General features: G+C 43.6%; 2 protein-coding genes across 4 annotated transcripts in view; one reads left to right on the top strand and one right to left on the bottom strand.

Moving 5' to 3' along the window:
- The window catches only part of LOC147616752 (potassium channel KAT3-like), a 190067-nt gene that overhangs the window by 57591 nt on the left and 114598 nt on the right, over positions 1–17878 (bottom strand). The gene's annotated exons all lie outside the window — the stretch shown is intronic.
- Positions 7753–9396, top strand: LOC147616753 (uncharacterized). Its single transcript, XM_086777017.1, has 3 exons — positions 7753–8441; positions 8561–8876; positions 8962–9396. Exons 1-3 carry the CDS (start codon positions 7753–7755, stop codon positions 9394–9396), a joined length of 1440 nt encoding a protein of 479 aa, XP_086633143.1.

Raw genomic sequence — 17878 nt, 5'->3', positions numbered from 1 at the left:
GCAGGCCCATATGGTCGGCGGCCCGTCCATGCTGTAGGCGGTGGATAGCTATTGATTGCAAAATCTAAACTACAATTACTGACGGAGTATAGTCACTATAGGACACTAGTAGTGGACTCAAAATAAACATCAGCTAGAGACATAAGTATTGAATCATTTTGTTGCCCTTTTTGTTGCCCCTACATAGCCATCGCAGCAAACTTTGCATGCTTGTCATGTTCTTTTGCAACAGGTTACCCAAATTGTTACACCTCAGAAAGCATTGGAAATGGAAGTGTCTTTTACGGAGGAAGAATTGTATGATGCCTTACGTGCTTTAGGGAAATGGAAATCCACTAGCTGGGATGGCTTGACGCTAGAGTTCTTTCTTGAATATTGGGATTCAATTAAAAATGAAGTGCTTTATATGATTAATATTTGTTGATACTTTGGTGTGCTACTACCTTCTAGGAAGCAAGGGCTAGTGCGTTTGGTCCCTAAAAAACAGCTATGTGATAAATTGACAGATTGGAGACCTACCAATCTTATGCTTGTTATTTACAAGCTAGTTGCTAAAATGCTGGTCAACAAATTAAAAGATGTCCTTCATGATGGACTGCACCTTGCTCAATATGGTTTTGTTCCTAGGCGACGAATCATGGACAATGTTGCGAATGCATATATAGGCATTGAATATGCTAAATATACGAATTAGGATGTGTTAGACATCATCTCCTTCTTGTTGGCTTCATGTTTGGTGCCCTATTTTAGCCTCTAGGGCTTACCATGTTAGCTAGAGGGACTGGTCACCCCTCACTTATTTTACCCATATTTTATCCCCATTTTATGGAGTCTTAGGGAACTTTTCCCTAGTCGTGGAGGATCTTTTCCCTAGGCGGTTGCCTTCATGTTGACATATATATAGCTGGCTTGCCTCCCTCATTCTTCACTGCTTGCTTAGCATTGTTTGTTGCAGTCCCTCACATACGAGGTTTTCTCCCCTCTTGCTCGGGACATGTATTCCTTTGGATGATGATATTGAGAACAGGTTCTCACCTGTGTTTTCTCTCCATCTCTCTCTCACTCTCTCTCCTATGTTTTCACTTTTCCTTCTTCCACTGCACATTCTATCAGGATGTACTCATCATGCAAATAAATATTGAAAAGGCTTTTGACAGTGTTCAATGGCAATTCATAGCTCAAGTGATGGACAAAATGGGTTTTGGTCCAAAAATGAAGAATATCATATATTGGTTGTATGAGGAAGGCACAACCCAATGTATTATTGAAAATGAACTCTCTGTTCCATGGAAGCTTGGACGACTTGTGAGATAGGGATATCCATGTGCCTTGTAACGGAAGGGCAACTGTGACACGGATATCTTATCAATCATGAAAACTAGTCAAACACACAAACATGCTAGATAAGAGAGAGAGAGAGAGGTAAACAACTTTGCACAGTACACCACACTAGGGGCCAAAAGATGGGCTAACCCCCCCACCCCCCCTTATGGTTACATTACCAAAAAGGAGTCTTCTTCAGATACAACCTTGTAGGTGCCTAGGGATTCTCCACTAGCTAGCACCTGAATCTTCCAGTACAAGATGAAAACAAAAGCAAAACATATGTTGAATTTGATGTCCCTTCTCAGAACAAGAGAGCTTTCCCGGCTTAGAGCACATGCAAGACAACCATGGACAGCCCACAACATTCCCACATCAGCCCGAGACAGCCCTGTAACTCCATCTTCCACCTGTCTGGCTCACAGAGCAAATCGACCAGCCTTGAGGGGCTGTTTTCAGCAGTCGACCAGCTCTCAGTAGCCCCAGGAAAAGTCAACCAGTAGAGGTTTACAAGCCGGAAGATAACCGATCAGCAAAGGAAGTCTCCCACACAAATCGACCAGCTTTCTGGTGCTCCAGATGCCTCGACCAGCATCTTTTTCAAGGCTGTAAACAGCCGGCCAGCACCAGAGAAGTCTTCAGAAGTAGTCGACCAGCTCTCTCCTTCCACTTGGTTGATATCCGACACGGTGTATGGCGGTTGGAAGCTTCAAATCTAGTCAACCAACTCTCCATGCACTAGAAACGCATGCACATAAGCAAAAACTGGAGTTCTCCTCAATAATAGAGCTTGCCCACCAATAATATTTGAAACGTGTGCTTTTTAGGTCCAGGATGGGGTGCCTACAAGCAGATTGCCCAAATCTTGTCAAGTGCCCATCTTTTGGACACCACATGTATTAAAATAGTCCCGCTCAATGTGTACAACTTATAAGTTGTCCGGTCACTTCCGGTCACTTATACGTGAGTGTGGACCTGTAAATCACATGTAGAACACCTATCAGTCCAAACAGGTGTGCACATACATGTCCACAAGGTGCCCAGGCGTCCACGGTATAGTTGCAATGAAACGTGTTTCATTGCAACTGAATGAAACGAAACGTTTCATAAATGTTTCATTGCATCACGGACATAGAGGGAAGCGCTCTTGGACTTTTGTACGAGTTCATGGACCAGATTGGAGAGGCTCTTAACCGATGCACTCTCTTGACAGATGAGGGGTACTGAACTTCCAACTAGTTGCCTTTCTTGTTGTAACTTGTATCGTGGGCTTTAGCTAAGAGCTTTGATCATTCATGGCTAATCCAATCCACCCAGTCGCCCAGATATTGCACCCTCTCTGGGGTAGTGAGGCGCAATATGTTAATGAAGAGTTGGAAGATGGATGGCAAGATTACATTCAGAAATGGACAGGAGGAGACATGGAGCTCATGAGACGCTTGGACGATGAGCAGCTAGTGTATTGGAATGCCAGCCACGCATTTGGTAGACGGACTGCATGCATGCGAGAGAGAGAGCTTCAGCTAGTCTCATGGTGGCAGAAGTATGGGATCAGTAGCCCTCACTTGGTGAGTACAACTCTAAAAGACAAGTCTGTTATTTACATAACACATTGATCAATGATGATTATACTTAGTACTTAACAAAGTTTCTGTATTTTAATGGCAAAGTTTCTATATTTTAATGGCAAAAATGCCTCGTCGTTTGAGCCCTCTCACAAGATTACAGTTCTCGTCGTTTGAGTCCTCTCACAAGATTGCAGTTCGGGTCCTCTTGAGAGGAACTGGAGTACATGGGCCCTCCTCCATACAAAGAAGAGGAACATGTTGTCTACTGCTCAGTTGGAGCGGTTGGTGTATTGCCATTGCAATCTCCGCCTAATTGAGTAGTCGAGCAATCTGATAGAGCAATCGACATTGAGAAGATGAAAGATGTCCCATAGATTCCTCAAGAGGAGCGCGACATATATGCCATGTTGTATGAGGAGTTGATGGCACCTGCTCATGGCACACGAGCATCTACAACATCATTATCAGGAGGTGCCAGTACCAGTGCAGCAGCTGAGACGAGTGCGGTAGCTGAGACAACTTCATCCTCTTCTGAGAGTGACGTTGAGTCTATGGAGGAGGCTATTGATGAGGACATCGAGGATGTTGAGGATTGAGTGCCCAGACTTTAGATTGAGGACTCTGGTCTTTGGGACTATCAAGCTCCTCTAGTTTACTGTTTGTCATGCATGATTGCATCTATTAGCATTCTTTACTTTGTGTATTTCAGACTTCAGTTTTCTTTTTCTGTATCAGCTCAACATTCAGACTTTTTGTGATCACCTTGAGTGCCATTATTGATGATGGAATCCAGATCTTGATTCTTGATGTTGCCAGTTTATTTATGTCAATTGGTGAGTTGGGTGCCCACTATAACTGGGTCACCCAAATTCTTTAGTTTTAGCTTGTAAACAAGTTTTAATGTGTAAATGATGCATGTTTAATATTGTTTTGCAGAGAAGGCAACATATTTTTAACATATTATAAACTTGTATATAAATTATTACTTTCTTTTTCAGAAAGAGACTTCTATTAAGTATGAGAAAAACATACAACAATCACAGCTATAAGCCGGAAAAGAATAGGATCACCCCAATATGTAAGGTGATTTCAACCACTGAGGAGCATCATGATGCCATGTAAGACCTATGGTACTAGAGAAAAAGAAGATGCCATGGTCCCACTCCCGCATAAATATCATGCGCTTCGCCTACGCAGAACGAGAGGGCCCCTGAATGCGAGTCCAAGTAGCCATAAGAGTATGGATGATATCACCCCATATAGTAATAATGCACTGAGACCCAAAAATCTGGACATTCTCAATAGCCTCTGTGCATCTAGCTCTCCAGATTGAAGGAGCTATGGAAGCTCAGCTGTCTGTTAGGGTTTCATGTGGGAGACACATACACAGAGAAGAAGGGAGAGAGAGAGAGAGAGAGACATGTGGGGATAAGTCAACTCATTGTATGAGTGTGTGACTCCCCTATCACACATGTATATTTGCTCTAGTACACATAGTGCACTTAGTACATTAAAAGTACTAAGTGTACTATGTACTATAAAACTTATGGGCTTGTACACACTACAAGGGTGGGCATAATGCCTTTACCCCAACAACCTCCCACTTAAAGGCAAAGTGCCCTTAAATGAAGGAAAAGAAAAATCAGCATGTACATGATAATATACAAGGCCATATCAAGGCTGAAACTGGCCTCATCCAATGCCCATCAAGTGTCTGCAACAATGAGCAAATCGCTCTGGAGGCAAACTCTTTGTCAACAGATCAGCCGGGTTGTCATCCGTATGAATCTTGACAAGCTGAATTTGCTTGTTCTCTATCACCTCTCTGATGAAGTGATACTTCACATCCACATGCTTCGTCTTTGCATGAAAGACAGGGTTCTTTGCCAACTGGATGGCACTCTGACTGTCACAATGCAACAATGGAATATCCCCTGTATAACCCAAATCAACCACTAACCGAGATAGCCATAATGCCTCCTTGCACGCCTCTGTGGCTGCAATATACTCGGCCTCTGTAGTAGATAAGGCAGTGCACTTCTGCATCCTGGATATCCATGACACAACACCTCCTGTGAATGTAAACACATAACCGGTAGTAGACTTCCGGTTATCTGGATGACCGGCATAATCCGAATCCGTGTAACCATGCACTAATGCATCCTGTTTGCCAAAGCAAATGCACATATCCTGTGTGCCCTTTAGGTATCTCATGACACCTGTCACTGCTTCCCAATGCTTCTTGACAGGTTTGGCCATGTATCTAGAAACCACTCCCACTACAAATGCAATGTCTGGCCTCGTAGCAACCATGGCATACATGAGACTGCCACAAGCTGAAGCATACGGAATCTTGGCCATATCAGCCCTGTCACTATCCGACTGTGGGCTCTTCATATCAAAGGTTTGATGCGGCCTCTTCTTCAAGGCATCCATCTCTTTACGAGATTTCCCGGCAATCAACATATCATCAACATACAAGATGAGGATCAATAGACTGCCATCCAAAGCTTTCTTGGTGTATAAGCAGTGATCTATGTCACTCCTCCTGAAATCCTGGGATCAATAGACTGCCATCCAAAGCTTTCTTGGTGTATAAGCAGTGATCTATGTCACTCCTCCTGAAATCCTGGGATTTCATGAATGTATCAAATTTATGATACCATTCCCTTGGTGCCTGTTTGAGCCCATAAAGACTCTTTTTTAGCTTGCATACAAGCTTCTCCTTTCCATTCACTGCATAACCCTCTGGCTGTTGCATATATATCTCCTCATGGAGATCACCGTGAAGAAAAGCAGTCTTCACATCCATCTGAATCAAATCTAGATCATCATGAGCAACCAAAGCTAATACAGCTCTAAGTGTGGTCATTTTGACCACTGGAGAGAAGATCTCATCAAAGTCCACACCATATTCCTGCTTGAAGCCCTTAGCCACTAACCTGGCTTTGTATCTTGGCTTTGCATCAGGTGCAACTTTGAGCCTGTAAACCCACTTGCATGGCAAAACCTTCTTGCCTGTAGGCAAATGCACCAACTTCCATGTTCCATTTTTGTGCAGAGAATCCATCTCTGACTTCATGGCACGCTCCCAAAGAGCCTTGTCTGCCCTCTGTAAAGCCTCCTTATAACAAGAGGGCTCCCCACAGTCAGTGAGCATCAAGTAGTCAACCCTTGGAACAAACCTGTCAGGGGGTCTGGAGGGTCTTATGGACCTCTGTACCCAATGACCATCATTTGCAGGTTGCTGTCCAGCCTGCATATCACCTATTGGTGGCTCCTGTTCCATGCCATAAGGTTGAAAAATCATGCCCGGTATCTTCTCTAACTGTGGGATATCCATGGGGATATCTTCTGCCATCTCTGGCTGTCCATTTGGACCATTTTCAGCACCATTTAAGGGCTGGTTTTGTTGCTGTAATGGCTGATTTACAGCCCTTGGTTGTTGTCCATGATGTCCATCATCATCAAAGATGACTTTGCCAGGCTCCTGTTGCCTTGCAGGCTCCTTATACATGCATGTTTCATAAAAAATGACATCATTGTTGCGTATAATCTTTCTATTCACTGGATCCCAAAGTCTATACCCCATTTCACCTCTGTCACCATATCCTAGGAATATGCATTTGTGAGACTTAGGATCAAGTTTGGTGCGTATCTCCCTGCGTATGTGCACGTACGCAACACAACCAAACACTCTCAAGTGCTTGTATGACGGAGGCTTCCCTGTCCATACTTCCTCTGGCAATTTCCCACCAAGCCTCGTGCATAGTAACTAGAAACGGCGTTTCCGTCCCCTGGAAACGGTTCGGACGTTTCCGGAAACGGCAGACTTGCGGAACCGCCGTTTCCGTACATTTTTTTTTCCAGGTTAAACGGGGGGGGGGGGGAGACGCGTGCGTTTTTTTCATTTCGCTCCTCCTTTCCTGCGCTTCTGCGAACCCTGCGCCTATCACCACAAGGGCCCAAGGCTCAAGGCCAAGGCCCTAAGGCTCAAGCCTTTGCCCCCACAAGGCCCCAAGGCCTGTACTCTGCAGCAGCCTGCTCTCCAGTCTCACAGGTGGCTGCCGGGCAGCCCATTCTGCAAGGCTTCAAGGCTCAAGCCCAAGCCTCCAAGGGCAAGTGTTCTCGAGGGCAAGTGCTTTCAAGTCTCACTATGCCTACAGATCCCTATTGGCAGTATGCAACAAAAGGGGATGGATATGTCGGAGGTGGGGGTTCCCGCAAGTGGAAATGTAATTTTTCTGGATATGAAAAAACAGGTTCAGTGACCCGGGTAAAAGACCATTTGGGGCATGTCCCGGGCAGAGATGTCGCTTTATGTCAAAATGTGCCGCCCGATGTATTGGCATCACTTGAGGGTTGGAGAAAGCAATGCCTTGGTTTGGATGTTGGTGAGCAACATATGGCAGCACATGCAACAGGTGAAGCATCCTCGAGCCAAGTGGCCTCTGGCCCTAGTGCAAAGAGGACGCCTTTACCTAGTGTGGAAGTGCCTGCAAAGGGTTCATTGCAAAGAGCAAGCATTACAGCAGGCTTGCAAAAGCAAGCCATGACGGAGGCAACAAGGGAGGTCACGCGCTTGTTTATACGATGTGCTATCTCTTTCAATGTGGCTCGCACCATACAATGGAAGAAGACCATGCGGGCCGTTAGCCGCATTGGCTGAGAGTGGGAGGGTCCCTCGGCTGAGACAATCTGCACACGAGAATTAAAGAAGGAGAAACTCAACGTAGAAGGCCAGCTTGAGTTTTTGAAAGAAACATGGAAGAAATATGGCTACACTATCTTATGTGATGGATGGTCAGATGTACGCAAGAGGAATGTGTATAATGTGCTTATCTCCTCTTGCAAAGGCACCATGTTTTACAAGGCCATTGATGCATCGGCTACGGGTCTCACCGTTACAGGTCTCTTTATTTGGACACACATCAAAAAGGTGATTGAGGAGATTGGCCCACAAAATGTTGTGCACGTTATTACGGACAATGGAAGCAATTGTGTCTCCATGGGGAGTATGTTGGAGGATGCATTCCCAACAATTGTGTGGACCCCTTGTGCCTCCCATAGTCTTGATTTATTGATTGAGGATTTGGGGAGAATTTTTTGGGTCAGCGAAATCTTTGCCAGCGAAATCTTTGCCACTGCGAGGAGCATTGTCAAATTTGTGACACAAAGACCAAAGGTTTTGAGCATGTACAGGGCTAATAGTACCTTGAAGCTTCTCAAGCCATCCACTACGAGGTTTGCATACATGTTTGTAGTGCTTGAGCGGCTTCCTCGTGTGCGGCCAAATCTGATTCGCACTATTAGTTGTGATGCATGGATCCAGTCGGGTAAGAGTATGACCCCAAAGTTTGTGGATTTTAGACGCAAGATCCTCAATGAAGCATGGTGGGAAGAGGCAGAGGCATTAGTGAAGACCTTAAATCTCATCTACACGGTCTTGCGCATTACGGACATGGAGGGGAGTACACTAGGCCTCATTTATGAGTACATGGATAGGATCGGGAAGGCACTAGACAACAATGCCTACCTATCTGTAGAGAGGTATACTTCTTCGCTCATGACTCATGGCTCATGAGCCTTTGCCAAATTGCCTTTTTGTCTTGGCTCTTTTCTAAGTTCTAACTTTAAAGTCTTTCTTTGCTTTTGTTTGTTACTTGTAGAATCGCGGAGATCAAGCAGATTTGGCAAAACCGTTGGGTTTGGTTTCATAGACCAATCCATGCCGTGGCTCATGTGTTGCATCCTCTATGGCGTAGCGAGGATCAGCTTGAGTGTGAGGAGCTAAACGATGGCTTCCAAACCTATGTGGAGAAATGGTGTGGTGGCAATTTGGAGATGTTGCGATGCTTAGAGGATGATCTCCTTGCTTTCCGCAACAACACTGGCTACTTCACAAGACCTACTGCAAAACTTCGAGAAACGCAGCTTCAGCCGGTCTCATGGTGGGAGAAATATGGACATGGTGTGCCTACGTTGGTGAGTAAGAAGCCCCTCCACTTAAGCTTTAACGGCGACACCTTATTTGTATAATGTACTAATCCTAAATCTGCTCTTTGAACAGAGACGTCTTGCCATTCGAGTCCTCTCACAAGATTGCAGCTCTGGATCTTGTGAGAGGAATTGGAGCACATGGGCGCTCTACCATACGAAGAGCAGGAACAAGTTGACTACAGCCCAACTTGAGCGTCTTGTTTTCTACAATTGTAACTTGAAGCTTCTTGAGCGGGCAGCTATGGGTCCTGAGCCAATGCAAGTGAATGTCGACAAGATTGACATTGAGAAGGTGCGGGATATTCCCACAATTCTACAAGAGGACCGAGATCTTTACACTTTGCTTTACGAGGAGGCCACAACACCAGTTCACGACACACGTGGTGGTCGTCGTAGGAGAGGGAGGCCGGCTGCAGCTAGTACTAGTGCTGCTAGAGAGGAGGCTACTGGAGAGGACTCATCTTCTTGCAGTGAGGACACCAGACTCCTCGGGTGCTTTAGATGAGGCTCAACAGTGATCACTGATTCATTGATGTTCCATGTTTTTTGTTTAGTTTTTCTTATCCTTAGGGATTATGGACAGCCGGCATGTCGGTTATTTTGTAGTTTTTGAACCTCTGACTCCCAAGTTTGATGATCATTGCTGATATGTATGATGTATTATGATCACAATTTGCAGCTCGCTATGTATGCTTCGGCCTTCAGCCTTTAGTTTTTTATGGTTCACATGAATTTGCCGCGACATCATACATGTCCATTATCTACATTCTGTTAAGTGTTATGATTCTAATGTCCACTTGAGTCTTTGATGTGTCTTGTTTGAGGTCTCTATGCATGTTTCTTGCATCTCTTGACATAAGTTTATTTAATAGGATGTCTCTATGCATGTTTTTTACATGTCTAAAATAAATTCAAAAGAAACTCCGTTTCTTGCCGTTTCCGACCTCACGGAAACTCGGAAACACCGTTTCCAACCCGGTCCGAACCGACCGTTTCTGCCGGTCCAGGTTACTATGGCCTCGTGTTAGGTGACCTATTTATAAGATGAACGGCTATCATAACAGCTTCAGCCCAAAAACCATGAGGTAACGCAGCATGTGACAACATAGAACGGACCTTCTCCTGAATGGTCCTGTTCATCCTCTCTGCTGTCCCGTTTTGTGGAGGATCATAAGGAGTAGAGAGCTCCCTCTTGATGCCTTTAGCATCACAAAAGTCCTGAAACTGTTTGGACATATACTCTCCACCATTGTCGGAACGCAAAGCCTTCAGTGTTTTACCAGTTTGATTCTCAACATGAGCAACAAACTTTAGTGAAGGCAAGTAACCAAAACGAGACAATTGCTCCATTCCTTTGACACTCATGTGTCCCAACCGGCTATGCCACATAGAGATTTCCGGCAGCTCGGTTGCATTTACATTAGCATGGTGACAAACACCAGCATGCATGAAGTAAAGAGTGTCCACCTTAGAGCCTCTGGCAACAACCAGTGAGCCCTTACTAATCTTCCACTTTCCACGACCAAATGTGGTAACATAATTAGCATCATCAAGTTGTCCAGTAGAAAGCAGGTTCTTCTTGATCTCAGGCACATGCCTGACATCATGGAGCATAAGCTGTGAGCCATCTGAAAACACAAGCCTCACATCACTTCTGCCAAGAATCTTGCATGCATGGTTGTCACCCAAATAAACTACTCCTTCATTGCCAGCAGTATACCTGACAAACAAGTCTCTGCAACCTGTGACATGAAAGGAGGCACCTGAATCAATGATCCACGAGTGCATACCATGACCATCTCCTGCAAGGAGTGAATGGGCATCAAGTGAAGACGTGAATAGGACTTCATCCTCACTGTCACCTGCATGTGACACATTGACTTCTTCAATCTTGACTCCACTTTTGCCCTTTGGCTTTGCATCTTTGGCTTCATCTTTGTCTTTGTCTTTTCCTTTGCCCTTTTCCTTTTGATCATTCTTCCATTTGTAGCATTGCTTTTTGAAATGTCCCTTCTTGCCACAATAATGACATTCCAAGTCCTTTTTGGAGCGGGACTTGCTCCTTCCCCGTTCTTGGCTTTTACCCCTTTGCTGGGATCTCCCACGTGCATTCATTGCATTGGACTTTCTAATAGAGTTGTTCTTCCTCTTCATCTCCTCTTGAAGGAGAGCCCCCTCCACATCTGCATATGACAGCATAGCATTCGAATTGCTAGTGGCTGTCCTGAATGTGTCCCAACTCTCTGGCAAAGTGCAAAAGAGAAAGGTGGCTTTGAACTCATCGTCCATTGCCAACTTTTGATTGATGACCTGGCTGACAACACCATTAAAATCATTTAGATGGGCTGTCATAGATGCCCCTTCCTTCATTTGAAGACCTATGAGTTTCTTCAACCAATACACTTTGCTTGAGGCACTTTGCTGGGCATACAAGTCCTGCAATCTTTGCCACATTCCCCAAGCTGTCTTCTCTTCACGTTGTCGTGAAGTGTGCGGTACAGCCAGGAAAGTACGAAACTTCTAGCTGTGAGAGTGAATGTCAAATCCAACAAGGAATCTCACGCACAAAATTTCCCAAGGAGTATTGAACATCACTATTTCCAATGACAAATACATGTGTCAACTTGCCTCAATACATCCTTGAATTCATCCCGATGATTGCACAAAGTTGCATGAAATCCTTTGAACCATTCATATGTGTGCATAACAAGGCATTCCCCATTTTTCCAATAACATGTGTCCCCTTACAACCTTTACATCCAGTGCCATTAAAACCATGATATCATGATGCTCCTTTTCACCTGAAAACCTGCCTTAATATTCTAACATTTCACAAGCTAGAAATAGAATACGGCATAGCTATTTCATATACATAATTTCCAAAACTCAATCAAACAGGAACAAGGCCATCTTCCGTGATTTTACAAAACTCCAAGTTCTCCCAAAATTATATCTTGTTCACCAGCTTTTTCCTATATATTCCAAATCTTTTAAGGGCTTATATGTCATGCCCTTTTTCTAAAGTAACAAAGAAGTTTTTGAATTAGGCTTATCTGAATGATGCGATGAGTGAACACGTCGATTTTTTTATTTTTGTTAACCCATAATGGCCGCTTCAGCGCCGATAACATGATGGAGAAAGAAATGGTGAAACAGTCGCCTCAGCGCTGACTGTGAGCTTTGATTTTCCAAGAAGCACATCATCAGATAGCTCTCAATTTTTCCTTCATTTATAGCACCTAAAAGCTATGCACAGAAGATAAGCTCTTCGAATGAAATCCTCTGGTCGCCGACGACACTGTTCCCTCCCTCTGCAGATTTTTCCCACTCACTCTGCAATCGCCGTTTGCCTCCGGTGCTCTCACCTTTTTCCCGCGGAGATCTCGGCGCTCCCTCCCACCACCTTTTTCCAGCTGTACATGCCATTTTAAAAAAAACTGCGCAATTCGCTTCTATGTTTTCTAGAAAAAAAAATTCCCAAATATACTTTGTTTTTAACCTTAGCACTAAGGTTACAAGGCATAACCTTAGCATTAAGGTTAAAGTTCCCAATGCAAAGCATTTCATTTAATTCTATTCCCCGGCATTCAACAATTTCTTCGGCACTGCAATGTCTATTACTCTTGATGTCTCCGTAGTGTATAAATCATCATATTGGCCATGTGATTTATAGACTCCCCAATTGTTCATTCAAGTATCTTCCCATATCTTCATAAATACATTCCTTTGTGCATTGAGATACCCTCATGCTTGCATTCCATAAGATTCACTGATTTGACCCAATCGATACCATTTAGCAGAACCATCACCCTCCACACTCATATACAAAAACTCCTAGATTTGACTCAGCCTCAGCTTGTCTTATTGAACCTTATATACAATATGAACATATGTACATGTCATCATATAATGACTCGTCATGGCACATAACCTCATGCATCTGGATGTGTATTTGACGGCCTCACATGCACGGTTTCACATCATAGACGTGCCATGGCACGACATCCACCCCCTCTAAACCTGCACATCCTCTGGTATGTGCCAAATCATCATCAAGGTCCACTTATAACTGGATGTCGTCTTCATCTTCTGCAGTTTCAGGAAGATCATCCTCTTCCTCTTCAATCATATCCATACTTCCACTGTCAAGCTTCTCATCCTGAATTTCGTGTGAATCAAAAGGATCACCATCATGCCTTCTTTTAAATATCTTGATTCTTTTGCCAGCCACAAGATTCTTTACTTCTGTTCCATCAAGCTCACACAGAGTATACGTGGCATTTCCATGCACATGCCTGACAATGTAAGGGCCAAACCATCTTTTTGCAAATTTTCTTTGAACAGTGAATTGGTTGTCAAGGCTACTATCATACATTAGAACCCAATCACCTTCTTCAATAGGTTTTGGCCGGAGTCTGTGTCTACTATCAAATCTTTCTTTATTTTTCAGCCTTGCATCTTTCAAGCGAGCTTTAGCAAGCTCTACATCTTCAGGCCTCCTCTCCAACTGTCTTATTCGCAATGCAAGGAGGTCATCTCTGCTCAATCCTTCCACCCAGGGCAATACATTCCAGGTTAGAATTACTTCTTCAACTGGCATCACTGGCTTCTAACCATACATTAATTCTGCAGGCATGTATCCTGTCACTGAGCTATGAGTTGTACGGTCAGCCCACAAGGCATATGGTAGCAGCTTTGGCCACTCTCTCATCCTTTCTCTGCATGCCTTAGTGGTACAACTTGCTATCATCCCAAGAAGTGGCAAGCAATCAGTCTCCACAAGTACAGATGCCCCAATAAGATATTCTTTTTCACATTTTAGAGCAGTGACTATCCCCCATAATTCTCTCTTGATCTGTGGATACTTTCGTTGCCGAAAGCTTAATACCTTTGCTCCAAATCTAATTACATACCTATGATCATCCTCATCATCTTGCCCTACTGCCCATCCTATCCCAGTAGGACTAGTATCAACTGTAACAATCACAGGCCTGCCACACTCATAATCTGCCTTTCTCAAAATGGGTGATGATTGGAGCAAATATTTCAGCTTCCGCATAGCTTTAATATGTACTGCATTCCACAAAAATTTTTGATTTTTCCTCAAAAGCTGATAAAGAGGATCTGCTACATGTGCATAATGTGGGATCCAAATGACATAAAAGACACATGCTCCAAGAAATCTCCTCAGCTCTGTAACATTAATGCATGTCTCTTTCATTCTTTGTATTGCATCTATTTTGGCTGGACAAGGACGGCGTCCACTAGTACTACAAAGATGTCCCACTATTAGCACTTCACCAACTCCAAACACTGATTTCTGCCCAGATAAAGTAAGATTCACCTCTTCAAGCCTGGATAGAATCATGTCACAATCCTTTATATGATTTGCCACAAACTTGCGGCACCCCTTTGAATCCAAATCCCCATCTTTGTCTTTCTCATCACAGCCCTTTATTGGCACATCATCCAAAAATGGCATAGTTTTTTGTGGTATGAAGTCCCGTAAGACTTTATTCATTCCATTCATCATATGTGCCACTGAGTTAGTGGCTCCCTGTGGTAAGGTACACATCCTTACTAATCCCAAAGGAGTTCTCATTGTGGTCAAGTCCCTGCTTTGTATATCCAGCTGGAACTGATCATATCCCGAATACAGATCACCCATAGAGTATATAGCTTTCCCTGCAAATGCTTCTGCAAACTCATCCACAATTGGACCTGCTCCCACATTCCTGATTGTGACTTTGTTTACAGGTTGCATGTCTTGAATAAAGCGCAATGTCCCATTTTTCTTTGGTACAGTAAACCATCTGTTGGAATATGGGGCACATGAAGGCTCCAAGATTCCCATCCTGATCTTTTCCTTTAGTAATTCCATCAACTTTGGCAAGAGAGTCTTTGGTACTGGAATTGGCCGCAGATTCCAGGGTACATGTGGAACAGTAAAGATCACCATTGGTGCCGTTACACTTGGATCAACACAGCCTATCTCATGCGGCTGAAAGGCAAAAGCTTTCCCATGTTTTATAAGCATCTCCTCAAAGCATTCCCTTTCAACTGGCAACAGAAAATCCTTCTCACCAATCTTCAGCTCTTTCAGAGTTTCTTGAGTAAATTTATGCCCAATTTTCTTCGGATCTCTAAGATTTGGCTGCATAGAAGCTTCATCTATCTTCTCCTTGCTTCCTGGTGGCAAGGGCAAGGCAACTGGTTTCACCTTCTTTGCAACCGTTTTGTACTTTGTATCCACATGAGCATCCATCTCACAATTCATGTTTTTACATTCCACCCCCTCAAATTCCTGGATTATATCATGCATCTCCACAGATGACACCTTTATCATTTCATTTCCACCCTGTAAGCATGCTCTTCCCATATCAAAAAGCACATCCATAGTATCTATAAATGACACCTCATCAAGCACCCCTGAAATAAACTCATTCTTCTCCAAAAGACCACACTGCTCAAAACTTTTTTGTTCATTTTGTATATGTTTTTGCATGCCACGCTTTAAATCCTTGCTTTTTACAAAAACCAGTGACCCATAGCTGGAGAATCCCTGAAAATTTGCTGAAAAACTATTTACATTGATTGAGTCCTGCGAGAACTCATTTCCTCCTGGAATCCCGCTTTACAATGGCACCTGGCCAAAATCCCTCATCTCCCTGTAATTCATGAACTCTCTGTTTATCTTTGGGAGTGACTGTGCCCGAAGAGATTCACGATTCCTTTCATGATTAATGCAAACTGTCAAAAACTGAACAGCTTTTTTGCCATCTTTACTCCTTATTCTTGCATAAGCTGAACCATCATCCAAAACCTTTGTTTCCATCCTTACAGCTGTAATGTAGGGTTGCCCAAGAATGAGGGGATACGATGACATCTCCTGAACAAAGAAATTCTGATCATCCTTCACATCCCCTATAGTTACCCTTACATTTGGACATGCTGCATAAAGCTCACCAGATGAATTATTAGCTGCTTTAATCATCCACCCATGATCCACATCCATTGGCCACTTACATTTGTTGTAGAGATTTTTAGCCATAAGATTTATTTCAGACCCATGATCAATTAGAGCGACATATGGCTCTTCCAAATCACCTATCTTGACAAGGGTTTCAGTGGTTGCTCTTGCCCAATGGCTCCTGGAGTAATGACTCTTTGTAAGAACTTCTTTTTCATCATCCTCTTCCACAAAGCGCACTTGTCGTGCCCCATCAGCAGAGTGATTACATTCCACCACATTTTCTCTCTCTTCCTTTTTCTGTACCTGTACTCCATGAGTCTTGGAAGTGCTTGCCTCCCCTTGTGATGGAATAGATTCAATTATGGACTGCCTTTTTCTTCGTATAATATCAATTATCTCATCATGAAATTCTTTCTTTGCAATTCCCAAGACTTCCCCTAGTGTGAATTCCACCCTGCTGTTTAGAATCCTTTCTTCAAGTACCTTTTTGAGATCTGTTGCAACTTCAATATCAGATTGAAGCTTGTAGAGTGGACTTTTCCCTTTATCCTTCTCCTTCATTTTTGCTGGCACTTCTTCCATTGAAACATCATGTGGAGGTCTGCTATGCTGTGGAGGCATATGTGATGGCCCAGGATCCTTCTTTTCACTTCCACGTGTAACTCTTTTTGATGGCCCTCCTTCCTCATTTTCCCTTTTTCGCTTCTCCTCTACCTGTGCCTCATTATTTTGGCATTTGGCAATATAGGCATGAATGGATAAAGAATCCACAGGCTCCTCCCAGCCAGTCTCAAGACGTATACAATCACCTGCCTCATGCAAAGCTTGCTTTGACACTTTCTTTGATGCAATTAATTCCATTGTTGATGGCCAAAAATTCTCATTCTCATAATCCTCATCATTCTCAAATCCCTGCTTTAGTTGACCAACCTTTAATCCATAGGTTGCTGCCTCAACCATAGAAATGGCATGACTAGCAGCCATATCCTCTACCAGCTTTTTCATCCCTCCTTTCCCAAAGTTTGTACTCAATGGAAGACCAGTCTCTGTAAGATGGATTTTCCCATCTTTGAAGAACACAAGTTGATTTTTAAGAGCTTCTTTATAGCTGGTACAATCCTTCTTTGCATGCTCTGGGTCATCACACCATATGCATCTATATGTAAACCCTTCTTTGCTTTGAGGCCTTTGCATAGAAGACTGCCCCAATGGTAGACCTTTTTCTTCAATCCTGGACATCTTCAATTTTAAGTCACGCATACCCTTGATAAGCTCATCCATCGGCCCATCTATCTTTGGAATTGTAGCAGCTGGTTTGGATAGATTCTCAGGGGTGACAGCAGTTATGGGGGTTGCAGAGCCCATCACCATTTTATCCCTCCTCCGCTGCCGCTTTGCTAACATAGTGACTGCATCCTCAACATCATTCCAATCACTCTTTAATCCCTGTTCTGTATTCTTATCCTCAAGGAGGATTTCCAATTTCTCCTGGAGATCTTTCCCAGCTGCTTGCAAGAAGAGCTCTGTCTTTTCTCTGTCCAAAGTTGCACGCTCTATTCTTGACAACTGGGCATAACGCTTCTCAAACTCCCTTAGCAATTCTGTGGCAGAAATTCCCATTTTAGGTTTTGTGACCCATTCCAAGAAAGTTCGTTTGGTCACTCGCTCAGAATCCTCCATGAAGTATTCATCCTTTAAAGCAAGCTTGAGTTCTTCCCAATTTCTGCCACCCTGTGCTGTCTGCAATCCTTTTATGCGCTCTCTTATTTCAGGAACGCATACCAGCTCGAAACTTCGAACCATATCCTCCTCAGTCACCCTGTTTAGCTCCATCTCCTTTATATAATTGCGCAGATACTTTGTAATGTCCTTCCCATCAAATTGATCCACCTTTTTCACAATTGATTGTAAGGCTTTGGTCGTGGAAATCTGTCCCCTCTCAGCAGCTTGTTGCTGTTGCATGTACATGGTAAACATTTGGAACATCTGCATAACTCCGGGGTCAAAATGAACC

Source organism: Cibotium barometz, chromosome 38, assembly GCF_041138505.1.
Source record: "Cibotium barometz isolate CiBa-2024 chromosome 38, ASM4113850v1, whole genome shotgun sequence".
NCBI classification, from domain to species: Eukaryota; Viridiplantae; Streptophyta; class Polypodiopsida; order Cyatheales; family Cibotiaceae; genus Cibotium; species Cibotium barometz.
This window is presented reverse-complemented; position numbering and strand designations above follow the sequence as displayed.

Coding starts and splice junctions, on each gene's coding strand:
- LOC147616753 (XM_086777017.1), top strand. CDS start 7,753: ATGTTTTACAAGGCCATTGATGCATCGGCTACGGGTCTCACCGTTACA. Junction 8,442..8,560: donor GCCTACCTATCTGTAGAGAG/GTATACTTCTTC, acceptor TGTTACTTGTAG/AATCGCGGAGATCAAGCAGA. Junction 8,877..8,961: donor GACATGGTGTGCCTACGTTG/GTGAGTAAGAAG, acceptor CTCTTTGAACAG/AGACGTCTTGCCATTCGAGT.